This window comes from Eulemur rufifrons, chromosome 8 (genome assembly GCF_041146395.1).
Source record: "Eulemur rufifrons isolate Redbay chromosome 8, OSU_ERuf_1, whole genome shotgun sequence".
NCBI lineage: Eukaryota > Metazoa > Chordata > Mammalia > Primates > Lemuridae > Eulemur > Eulemur rufifrons.
This window is the reverse complement of record NC_090990.1, coordinates 80,383,795-80,397,331: the sequence shown is the minus strand read 5'-3', so window position 1 is coordinate 80,397,331 and position 13,537 is coordinate 80,383,795. Positions and strand designations below refer to the sequence as shown.

General features: G+C 37.3%; 1 protein-coding gene across 1 annotated transcript in view; it reads left to right on the top strand.

The window, feature by feature from the left end:
- Positions 1 to 13,537, top strand: part of DPH5 (diphthamide biosynthesis 5) — a 34,238-nt gene that overhangs the window by 17,695 nt on the left and 3,006 nt on the right. Inside the window, exons 5-6 of the mRNA XM_069478301.1 lie at positions 6,094 to 6,214; positions 11,851 to 11,890. Coding sequence (XP_069334402.1) covers positions 6,094 to 6,214; positions 11,851 to 11,890 — 161 coding nt within the window. The remainder of the gene's footprint in view (positions 1 to 6,093; positions 6,215 to 11,850; positions 11,891 to 13,537) is intronic.

Here is a 13,537-nt window from a genome sequence, read left to right as displayed (position 1 = left end):
ATTTTTTTTTATTTTTATTTTTTGCGTTAGAATCTCACTCTGTTGCCCAGGCTTGAGTGCCGTGGCATCAGCCTACCTCACAGCAACCTCAAACTCCTGGGCTCAAGCAATCCCCCTGCCTCAGTCTCCCGAGCAGCTGGGACTACAGGCATGTGCCACCATGCCTGGCTAATTTTTTATACATATATTTTTAGCTGTCCTTATAATTTCTTTCTATTTTTAGTAGAGACAGGATCTCGCTCTTGCACAGGCTGATCTCGAACTCCTGAGCTCAAACGATCCACCTGCCTCAGCCTCTCAGAGTGCTAGGATTACAGGTGTGAGCCACCGTGCCCAGCCCATAAATTAAAATTTATTACCACAAACACCATATTCATTATGAAAATTTTCCTTGTAAAATGGCAAGTTTGTTAGAGGCTTCCAAGTTAGATATCTGTAAGGGGAATAGTGATCCATTCATTCAACAAATACTATTTACCTACTTACTGTTTGCTTACTAAATACCTTTGGATACAGTGATAAACTTGACCAATAAGATCCCTGCTCTCAAAGAGCTTCTATTTTAGTAGGAAGGAGAGACAATAATACATAAAAAGATAATTGTCAGATAGTGGGAAGTATAAAACATTCAAGTAGACTGATATGTTAGAGAGTGACTAGGTTGCTACTGAGATTGGAGGAGGTTATCTCTAAGAAGTTGACATTTGGATTAGGTATGAATAAAGAAGGGACTAGCATATGGCCAGTCAGAGGGAACAAAGTCCCTTAGTACAAAGTCCCTAAAGTGAGATTGAGCTTGGTTTGTTAAAAGAAACCAAAGAAAGGCTTGTTGGATTGCAGCAGGGAACGGGAAGAGTGACCTGAGGTTGGATAGGTGGGTAGAGGCTAGATCACTGGGCTCTCTAATTCAACATTAGGAGTTTGGATTTTATTCTAAGTGACATATATTGCCATTGGAGGGGTTTAAGCAGTAGCAATACTTAATCGGATAAATTTTTAAACATCAATATGCAGCAAATATTTGCTGAGTTGGATTTCTTGTTTTTTTTTTCCCATTTATTTTTAAGGAAATAATTCATCTGTGCCAGCGCCACCAGAAACCTTATTCCTTTCTCATATCACCTAGCCCAACCCCGCTCAACTTTGTTACTGTATGTAGTATTTTGCATAAGCAGAGGTCACAGACCTGCAGCCTACAGCCTAAGACCAGTCCAGAGACATGTTTTTTGGGCCCATAGATATTTTAAAAAATCAAGAAGTTTCACAACTGCTTTCTTCTCTTGAACTGGAAAGACTGACACCAAATGCTGGGCCGGGGCTCCCTCCCTCTGTGTGGGGCGGCCACACCCCGCCAGCTCCTCGCCTCCCACTGACTGCTGTCTGCCCCAACACTTTGATGAGTGTCCCTAAACGGAAAAAACCTGTAGCTCTGGGGACCTCAAGAAACAGGCTCTCTCCTTAGCGATGACGACATTTTACGCCCTCCAGAGCCTTGACAGCTTTCAGCAAGATCTGAAAGCTGCCAAGGACGCCTCACTGCTCCCTGTCCTCACCTAGGGCGCCGGGGTTTTAGCTCACTGCTACCAGCTCCCAGAGACCACGGCTTAACCCACTGCCCCTATTGCTACATCAGCTAGATACCAAGTCACAAAAATGATGTCGAAGTCAAGGTCAAAGCATCCCAGCAAAGCAAGAGGCAGCGCAGAGAGAATCCGATCTTTAAGGCCTTTAAGGCCGGAGCAGGTCCGTGGAGGCCAGCGCTTCCAGGCCTCCCGCTGGCCCGGCGCGGCGCAGCTGGGCTCCCTACCCAGGCGGCGGCAGGCGCAGGCGGCTCCCAGCGGCGAGGCTCAGCACCATGACCGGAGCCTCTTATTTGTTTATTTTCTCCCCCAATCCCCACCCCAGAGTTGGACCTTATCTTTGGAATTATATGCTTTAAATTGTAATTTTTTAATTTAATTCACAAACGGATTCTGTCATTTATGTGTAAGAATGTAAATCTTATAGCTCTTCTGCCTACATAGCCATTCAGCTTTATCTGTTTACCTAGGGTGTGGCCATGTGCATAATCTTTCTTAGTGTCAGCAAAAATCAGCGCTATGTTAATGTTAAGCAAAACGCATGTAGGAATAAAAACAACAACAAAAAACCCCAACCTCAATATCAGTATTCTGTATAGGAGAGAGAATTAGTCACTCTTGATTATGTGGTTTTGTGGTATATTTTTTGACAATTCTGCTGGCTCAGCTTTTTTTCACCTCACAGATTTAACTGATTTGATTTAGAATATATGTATACATGATATTTGTGGGACTTAATAGAGTTTTTAAGTTTAATTTTCCAATTTTTCTCTCTCTATATAAAATGTTTCTTAATTTAACAGATTTTTAAACAAATATTTTTATTTGTAGTATAAAATAACAAAGACATTGAAACATAAAGTGGATTTTTATAAAGCATCTATGTTTCTGAAAGGAAGGAAATATTGGTAGTGTTAAGATGAATTAGGAGACTGTTAAGGTCATTCAGGCAAGTGATATTGAGGGCTCAAACTAAGGTGGTAGGGAAAGAAATGAATAGTCAGCTTCTACATAAATTATACAGCTGGAATTGACAGGAATTGGCACTTGGCAAGATTGGCAAGATGCTAGGAATTAGAGACACATGTTAGAGGCAAATCAGGTATAGTTGGCTATTTCTAGATAATTGTTTAATGCCATTTTAAACATTGCTCAAGACTTCCCATCTCTGTTACTTTGTTCATACTATCTCATTTTTCTGCCATGTTCAACTTCCCAGTCTCAATCTTATCTATCCTTTAAGGTCTAATCTATCTCTTGTCTCTTTAGAAGTGCTGTCAGTTGCTTGCTAAATGGGAGAAATGTTGAACTCTTAAAAATACTAGAGTCTATCTCTCATATCTGATATGAGATTATTACTACCTAATACTATTTGCCTTTCTTGTGCATCTTTCACTCTAACTAGATAGTGCCTTATACATAATGAATGGATGGTTTTGACTTGAGGTTTTTTTTTTTTTAATTTATCTTCAATGGATTAAGTTTATCAGCTTTAGTAAACTGCTTTCTGTGTATGTTACTCTAGGTTAAAATTAAAAAGGCCTATATTTGCCTACTGTTTCTTAGGAAACTGCTATTTTTGTAGTCTTTAAATGTGATTTGTAGCAGTCATGATTTAGGGAAAAATGATCCCAGCACAAAAGGCTTACATTATAAGACAACTCAACACATAGGCTTCTGCAACTTCAGTTCTCATCACTCTATGATTTTGTTCCAGTTCCAGTTTCTTTTTATAGTTTACTGGTAAGTCCTTGGATGGTGAAACACAAAGAACTGATTCTTCTGTTCTTTGAAGTACTAACAACTAAATGGTGACACTGTTTGCATAATGTTCCAGGATTCATTGAAGAAGTTTGTACCACAGCCACAGGAGTGGTTACAGTTTATAAATCAAGGTCCTAGAAAGTAGCACTTGCATGAGGTTTTCCATAACCACCCAAATTAGACGATTCAAAGACACTTTTTACACAGAATTCTGCAGTTAGTGTTTATATATGACGAGCATCTCAATTCTCTTTTAAATGATCTATCACTTTCTTTTTCAATGAAGAACTTAGCTATTTACTTCCATTGACTATTTCTTGACTCTTAAAATAGTTAAGACCTATTTAAAGTATTTGTATGTAATTATATATATAATTTTCTTTAGCTTTGTTTTCCCTTGAAGTTTTTTCATTGAATAATACTAATATTTCAAAATTTGATCAGAGATGTGAATAATCCTTTTCAGAATATAAATAGTTGAACTTATCAGAATTAAATCATAAGTGTAGTTTCAAAAATTCAGTAATATTTTTGAGCTCATTGCAATAAAAAAAGCAGTTGGATTATAGCAGGACACAGCATTTTAGAACATCTTCATGTCATTGTTATCATTATTACATCATCAAATTTCTAACATTTACTGAATCTTTACTGTGTGTAAGGCACCACTAGGCACTCTGCATACTTCGTAACATTTCATTCTTACAAATCACATAGTATAGTGATGCTATACTATACAAATAGTATACCCATTTTGCAGAAGGGTTCCTCCCGAGGGTCAGGAAGGTTACTTGACTTGTGCATGGTCACCCAACTAGTAAGAACCAATGCCATGACTTCAGAGCCTTTGCCTGCTATATGAAGTATGAGTGAGACTATACAATCTGTGAGGGCCAGAGCTGTGTTTTGCTTATCACTTTAAACCTGTGTCTAGCATAATACCTGGCACATAGTAGATGATCTATAATAAATATTTATTGGGTAAATTTGCCTCTCATAGAACAATTATATTAAATAATATTAATGACAACCCCTCAGCAGGGCCAGGGACATTTCTAATAGCTTTGCACAGGGTGAATGTATTCTAGGAATCCCACATTGGAGTTTGAAATACATTTTTCACAGAGAAACCTTGTTACATGTGATGCTGAATACTTGGAGTTACATGGGTCTTGTACACTGACCTGTGAATTTGATTGCTACTGAATAGCATGGCTTCTAGGAGAGAATATGTTTTTAGACAGCTTTCAAATGAACTCTGGGAATAAAGCCCATTGGTTGGTAAGTTGGAGGCTGTGACCTATGAGAAACATGATGAACCTTCCCTTTAGAACTCAAGGTCACCATTGTGAGTATTGGTTATAGTTTTTAGGACCTCAATATATACAAAGCAAGAAATGTTGAGCTTTTCTAGGAAAGTAGAGGACTCTGAATGCCCCACCTTCTCTGTTTCCTTCCTGTCTGCCTTCCCCTCAACTCTTGCAGCACCCTCTGAAACTGGTTTGGGAAGCCTTAGGCTACTGGAAGCAGAGGAGGAGAAATCCTGCCTCCAGTTTCTTCATTTTCAAATGGAGAACCCAAGGTTTACAAAAATTAGGTGACTTCCTAAAGTCACACAGCTATTTTAGGCACACAGTTAATTTGTGGCAGAGGACCAGATGTGGTTTTCAGAGTCTAGTGCTTTTCAGCTCTATTATAAATTCTTTCAAGCACTGTTTAAATTGAAAAATTAAATCTTTACATAACAACTTTTTTATGATGTTTTATGTTAAGTCTTTGAAAATAAATATCCTTTGCACAGTGCCTACGGAAGAGCTAATATTAGCATATTACTTAACAGTCTGAATAACTTTTTACATGCTATTTGATCCTCACAACCCTAGGGGTAGGAAGGGGACAGTATTTTATACTATTCCTGTTTTAGAGAGAAAGACTTAGAGTAATGTCACACAACTAACAAGTTGCAAAGCCAGATTCAAAACTAGATTTGCTCAGCATAAGATTTTGGAGTTAGACTTACTTAAGTGAACTGGTTCAGTCAGCCTGGATCAGAGAAGTAAGCTTCTTGGTTGTAGTGATGGTGAAGTGGAGTGGGCAGGGGAGAAAGTAAGAGGGTTGGGGAAAAGCCCTCATTGAACTCTAGTGAGGGAATAAATAGAATCTTGCTAAATTAAGAGAGTATATGTGTGGAGCAATGGCTGGAGTAAGTATACACTTCTTGCATTTTATTGAGGTGTGATGGAAAGGAGCATTCTCTCAGACCTCGGTTTCAGTATTTTGTTTTATTAATTAGTTGTATTAATATAACTTTAGTTGATCTTTCTAAGCCTTTGGTGGTTTCATCTGTAAAATGAGAATAATATTAACCTTGTGAAACCTACTCTGACTGCTCAGAAGTCTTATTCTTTTCCTTTTTCTTTTCTTTTTTGCTTACTTCTGGGTTCTTGGTATTTTGGTATTTTTAGCAACTACATAGCTAAATTATGAATTTGTTACATATGTTCCTATACAGAATGCAGAAATACTAGAAGCTTACTACTGAAAGGGACATCAGAAAGGCACCACCTACTGTGAACTAAAGATAACTTTTGTCACTTTTTTTGTGTCAGATTTGATCCCCAATTTATCTCAAATCTTGTTCTCACTTTTTGTTTTTGGTTGCAAAGGATTAAATTCACTGCTTTCCTATGAGATCGTAGTTAGTGAATTGTCCCATCATTAATTAATGGTTTTTTTTTTTTTTTCCTAGTTGTATAAGTTTGGAGAGACAGTTTCTATTGTTTTTTGGACAGACACTTGGAGACCAGAAAGCTTCTTTGACAAAGTGAAGAAGAACAGACAAAATGACATGCACACATTATGCTTGCTAGGTAAGGGTTTTGGAGTTTTCTTAAAGTCATAATGTAGAATCATCATATTGTTCTCATTTTGATTTTGTGTTCAGGTGAAAACTGTTCTATCATAACTAGCTAGAGGTAGGAAAGGACACTGTCTAGCCATTCTATGCTTGCCACAATCTTTGCCATATTCTCAGGGAGACATACATCTTCTGCCTCAAATACCCCATGGCTATTCCTGCATACATGCTGTAATTCATGCTGCTCCTCCTTATGCCCTAATATATCCTCTTCAGTCTCCCACATCTTACCCATGTGTCCATGAAGGCCCTCTTCTTGTCACTTTACTGTGATTCAACAGACTTGTATTGAGCATTTGTTCTTATCAAGCACCATCCTGCTTCTTCCTAGGGATATTCTTTGAATACTGCAGTATTGATGCTGTCAGAATCATGGAATGATAGACCTGAAAGAGACTCTGGAGATCATCTTAAGGAAGTCTTTTTTACAGGTGAAGTTGAGGCTCAGCATATTGAATCATTTTCCCAATGTCACCCAGCTAATTGGTGACAGAACTGGTAGAATCAGATAGCCTGTCGTTCACCGCTTTTTTCACTGTACTATCCCTTCCAAATTCTATTTTCTATTTAGTGTAGAAAGAGCTGAGAGCACTGTCTTTGAATACCAAGATAATGATACTGAGCTTCAGAAGGGCATGGGGTTTGCTTTCCAGCTGATGTACTGCAATTGCACTAATTCACATTCGCTAGTCAGCTCTATTCTACTAGTATATGTTGTAGAAAACAATGTTGGTAGCAAAGCTTTAATCTGTGATTGATGAACAGAACACAGCTAACTGACATCTTTGATAACTGTGAAATGATACTTATATGTGAAGTCAGGAGGCAAAATCCCAGCACTACTACTTACTAGCTAGAGAATATTGTGAACATTCCTTAACCTTAGCTTTTGTATTCTTCAAATAGGAATAATCCCTCCTGCCTCATGGAGTTGTTTAGAGCAGTACTTCTCAATCTGTATGTGGTAAAGGACTAGGGTTGGGTGTTTTTTTTTTTTTTTTTGATATGTTTGTTTTTTAATTTTTAACCTTTCGTGTCAGTGTCAAATTACTATAAATATTTGTATTTATTCTCACTCCTGTAGTTACTTCATCATTTACTGTTCACATACTAGCATCGTTCCTTGGATCATACTTTGAATTGTACTGTCTTAGTGATACTGTGTATGATATCACCCAGCAAAATGTCTACCACATAGCACAGGATCAGGGCAGAGAATGAACCCATGATTTTGGCCTCTTATAGTAAGTACAGATATTCAGAACATTAGAAAAGATTTCTGTTTGCCAAAACTTTTACATTATTTGCATCATCTGGCCAATTCTCCATTAAATTATTATTTAATAATATATAATTTTAAGCAACCCAATCAGTATGAAACCCAGTCAGTATGTCTTAACAGAAAAGATAACTCAGTTTTACTAATGGTAGCTTTCTTATGGGGTAGAATTTGGAAATTAATATCTAGAGCAGCAGGTAGCAAGCTAGTGCCCATGGATCACATCTAGCCTGCTGCTCCATTAAATAAGGTTTATTGGAACATGGCCACACACGTTCACTTATGTGTATTGTCTATGGCTACTTTTGTGCTACAGCAGCAGAGATGAGTAGTTGTGACAGAGACCTTATACCCCTCAGAACCTAAAATATTTACTATCTGGCCTTTAACAGAAGTTTGCTGACTTCTGATGTAGAGTGAAATTTTATCTAATGTCATGTGCTACATCTTGAATCCCCTCAGTGACTCTTTTCCATTACCATATATTATTTTTTTCTTTGTCTTACCACCCATCTGAATTATCTTACTAACTTGGTAGACTTCTTCCCTGCTTCATAAGGGCAAGGCCTTTGTCTTGCTCATTGCTCTTTTCTTAATGTCCAGAAGTCTGGCACACTGTAGCTGTTCAGTAAATATTTATGGAAGTCAGTCGGTTGAAGTTTTGCTTAGTTTATTTTCTCAGACTTGGTCTTATTACCCACTGGCACAGAAAATTTTTAACTCTTTCTAGTTCATTCAATTTCAGCCACAGTACATTTTTTTTTATTCTGTTCACATTGATATCTACTTAATTTTAGGTCTAGATCAGGCCATAAATGCTTCTCAGACACATTTACTTTTGGCTTATGCCTGTGTTTCACAATTAGCTGATATGATGGGGTTTTCTTATTTTAGTATATTGCTAGTGTGATTTAGTGCTTCCTTAATAATTAATAGCTTCATAATTTTGTCCTTGGATTTTTTATGTGAAATGAGGCTGATCTTACTTTTTTGTAGTCCTTACTAATAAGAACATCACTATAAGGTACTTGTGAATCAGTATGGACTATGCCATCAGATATATCCATCTTGTTATCCCAAACTTGGATCCAATTAAGGCCAGCAATTGGTAGAAGGTCAAAGTACAATGATGAGGGAAGGATAGCAGTTAAAAGGACTTTTGTTAAAGGAAGGAGGAGAAGTATATGTAACTTCTACTGGAAGGGATGAAAAATGGGGATTGGAGCTTGGATACAAAAGTGTATGTACAGACCGACATGGTGGCTCATGCCTGTAATCCTAGCACTCTGGGAGACCGAGGCAGGAGGATCACTTGAGGTCAGAAGTTCGAGACAGCCTGAGCAAGAGCAAGACCCTGTCTCTACTAAAAATAGAAAAAATTAGCAGGGCATGGTAGCCTGTTCCTGCAGTCCCAGCTACTGGGAAAGCTGAGGCAGGAGGATCGCTTGAGCCCAGGAGTTTGAGGTTGCAGTGAACTATGAAGATGCCACTGCACTCTAGCCAGGGTGACAGTGTGAGACTCCATCCTCCCCCCACCCTACCCCCCAAAAGTGCATGTGTGTGTTTTACAAGAGGACAGAGAGTTTTTTAAAACATAACAGGGAGCGAAGAGTCTGAGAGGCAAGCTACCTGAAAACCTCCCCGTATATCCATTAAAAATGGGGGAAGGAGAGCAAGCAAGCAGCATTTATCTTTAGGAAAACTTTGGAAAAGCAGGTAGAAAATCAGTTTACAGGTATTTATTGAGGAATTAGTCTATGCCCAATGTGGCTCTTTTGGAATACTATGGAAGTATGAGACTCAGGTCCTGCCCTCAGAGTTTTGAAATCTAGTTTGGAACTAATTTGTTATGCACATGAAAGTTTAAAGAACAATTAAGTTCTTTTGTATGGAGAGGCAGGAAGGACAGACCAGAACTTTGGCTATGGAGTTCTCTAAGAGCTGCCTCTTTTCTTGACTTTCCTGGAAAAAGACAATCAAGGTTAAACGATATATCTTCCTTGTCAGGGTACAGGGTATGAAGTATAGGATGTCATGATTCCAAATCCTCAAACTATAGTTCTCATCATTTAATCATCTGGCATTCTCATTATTTAAGTTAGTAGGTATTTATTTACTGAATGCCTGTTATGGGCCAAGCCCTGTAGGGATTAATGAGAATAAATCAGGGTAGGAAACCACAGAGAATTTAAAATTTACTTAGAGAGGCAAGACCAATATATATGATGTAATGAGAGGTTAATAAAATTAATTGTATAGATTGTTCTAGGGGAAAAAAAGCATTTATTTGAGGGGAAATCAACAACAACTTTCTGAAGGAATTGGGAGTTATGGTGCCTAAAGGGTGGATAGTTTAAGATGTGCCCATAGATGGGTGGTAGGAGAGTCATATGAGTAAATTTATTCAGTAGACATTTGTGAAGTGTCTTCTGGGTACTTCACATTACGCTAGGTCCTGGTACTAAGATGAATAGGTGTATTAGTTTACATTCTAGCAAGTAGAAACAGAGAGGAAACATCATGGGCTGTGTGAAGACAAGGGAAAAGTAGTAAGACTGGTCTGGCTTTAGACTAATTCACTAATACAGTCTTATACTTGATTTAAAACTTGTAAAAAATTCTCAGCCTTATTCACTTTTAAAATCAGATTCTTTAGAGCATGTCATTAAAAAAGTAAAAAAAAAATTGAAAGTATAGGCCGGGCGCGGTGGCTCACGCCTGTAATCCTAGCACTCTGGGAGGCCGAGGTGGGCGGATCGTTTGAGCTCAGGAGTTCGAGACCAGCCTGAGCAAGAGCGAGACCCCATCTCTACTAAAAATAGAAAGAAATTATATGGACAGCTAAAAATATATATAGAAAAAATTAGCCGGGCATGGTGGTGCATGCCTGTAGTCCCAGCTACTCGGGAGGCTGAGACAGGAGGATCGCTTGAGCTCAGGAGTTTGAGGTTGCTGTGAGCTAGGCTGACACCACGGCACTCACTCTAGCCTGGGCAACAGAGTGAGACTCTGTCTCAAAAAAAAAAAAAAAAAAAAATTGAAAGTATGAAAAAATCTTACTATCACAACATTTCAGAAACTCAAGGTAAATGAATCAGTAAATGTGTTAAATTTTTAAAAATCTTACATAATTTAAAGGAAATCTAAAAGTTGACTTACACCATTAATTGTATTGGAGGCCACATTTTCAATAACATATATTCATTTTTTTTCCCCTTGTGTGCCAGACAAATAGAAAAGTTAAATAGGTAATGATATCTCTAACCTGAAAAATACTGTTAGTGCTGGATCCAAGAACATTTAAAGATACACATATAAGATTAATCTCTGGTATAATTTCCAAGTAAACTCTTTAGTATCCTTTATAAGAAAAACTCTTATAATCACTTAGGAAAGCTGCAGAAGTCTATCAAGGACTCCTCAGTTAAACTGTATTTATTTTTGCAAAAACAAACTTTGGCTGAACCATTTGTTTCCAGCATGTAAACCAGGAAGCAGCTGTTGCTCTTGCTGTCATGTACTGAGTTCCTGTGAGGATGTAGAGTGATTCTGCTTTTTTACTTTTTACCAAATAGTTCAGCTGAGCAGTAGTGATTAAAAAGTGTAAAGAATCACATATTTGTGATGCTTGGACTGTCAAGCTTCATGAGAGCAGATGTTATGTCTGATCAGGTCCCCTTGGTATCCCATTACCTATGCAGTGTCTGACACACAGTTGGTGCTCTAAAGCCCTGTTAAAAGTATGAATACTTGATATTAAAGTATTTATTCATAATAGCAAAAAAATCTCTTTTCAGAATTTGATAAGAAGATTTTTTTCTATTTGTGTTGCATGCACTGAAGCTTATATCTGGTGCCTGAAAAATAGGTAGTAATAGTGAATATATTATAACAAGGTTTTTCAGTTAGGTCTATGCAGTTACCAGCTAATAAAAATGAAAACAAAAATTTTGATTAGCTGTTAGGTGGTGTATATGCCGATATTTTGTATATGCCAATATTTATAATTCTTTCCTTTGTCTTCTTTTCCAACAGGAAATTAGATCCCAGCAGGATGGTCTCAGGGCCAAGCTCATGTTTGTTCTCTAACTTGTGGCCTTTATACACAAGCACAAGCTTCCATTCTTCTCTATATTTCTATAAGAAAGTGACTAGATATGAGTGTGAGGAAAGACTGTCACAAACTGTCAGATGAGCATTTTGGAGACTTGGGAAGAATGTTTCCCAAAATTTAAGTGACTCCTAACTGAAGTTTACATATAGGGTTTTGGATAAAGTACTTAAAAGAACTGTTTTTTTATTTCCTATAGACATAAAAGTAAAGGAGCAGTCTCTGGAAAATCTAATCAAGTAAGTTCTTATTCTGAGAATGCTTACATCTATTTTAATTACTTGAACAATTCAATAAATTCTACTTAAGTGACAAGAGTTCTAAAGATTGTTGAAAATCAACTTTCATTAATAGTTTAACACTTTTATTTTTATGAAATGATAAGCAGTATTCTAGAGTGGAAATAGATTACATAGATTTCAATACTGAGAACAGTGGCTGGCATCTAACAGACAGTAAGTATTTGTGTGGGATGAATTAATGCATTGGGATTCAGAAGTCATGAATTTGAGACCCAAGTCTGCCGTGTGCTCTTAGGCAAGTCACTTCCATCTCTGAGCCTTATTTTCTTCATATGTATAATGTAGTACTAATCCTTTTTTGCTGAGAGAGGCAGTGTCCAGTATAGTACCCACTATCCACATGTGACCAGTGAGCACCTGTAACGTGGCTAATGTGACTGAGGAACTGAATTTTTCATTTAATTTTAGTTATTTTAGAACTGATACTCAATTATTGAACACTTTTAAGTATGTTTGGAACAACTTCAGTATATAAGTATACTTTTACAACTGTAAATTTTATGAAATTTAAATGCAGATCAAATATTTCCAGTGAAAATTTACTATCCAAATTAAGATGTGCTACAGGCCAGGTGCGGTGGCTGACGCCTGCAATCCTAGCACTCTGGGAGGCCGAGGTGGGCGGATTGTTTGAACTCAGGAGTTTGAGACCAGCCTGAGCAAGGGCGAGACCCCATCTTTAAAAAATAGAAAAGAAATTATATGGACATCTAAAAATATATATAGAAAAAAATTAGCCAGGCATGGTGGCGCATGCCTGTAGTCCCAGCTACTCGGGAGGCTGAGGCAGGAGAATCGCTTGAGCCCAGGAGTTTGAGGTTGCTGTGAGCTAGGCTGACGCCACGGCACTCACTCTAGCCTGGGCAACAGAGTGAGACTCTGTCTCAAAAAAAAAGATGTGCTATAAGTACAAACCAGATTTCAAAGACTTAGTATACAACAATCTCTTTAATAATTTTCATATGAATAAATGCTAAATTAGAACAGCTTAGATATATTGTATTAAATAAAATACAATATTTAAATTTTTGCCTTTTTTGAAATTTTTTGTTAATGTGACTACTAGAAAAGTTAAGGTTATGTTTGTAGCTTGCATTATATTTCTACTGTGTAGCCCTGACTTAAAGAGTTGTTTTGAAAGCCAGTAAAATAACCTATATGAACTGTTTTATAAGCTGCAAAAGCTATATTTTTATCATTATGATCATTGAGCAAACCCGATAGGCTTTTGAGGCATACAGAAGTAACCATCCAAGATTTTCAAGAATCCAGGATGATTTAGTTTACTTTTCTCAGAGGAATAAGTAAAAAGAGGAATATGTGGATATATGATTTAAACTTGGTAATAAAAGGAGTATTATAAAACCTGATTAAGTTGGATTATAGACCAAGTTGCTACTTATTTTGAATTATTTTTGCATAAGGCATCACTTTGAATAAAGATAACTTTGATTTAGACATCTGTGTTTAAATTGTTGCACTTTTAAACTTACCATCATTTCAGTGAGATCAGAGGACAGATGGAGTAAAACAATGAAAAAAGCTTATGAAACTTAAACAGTCACTGTGTGCATGCTTTATAGT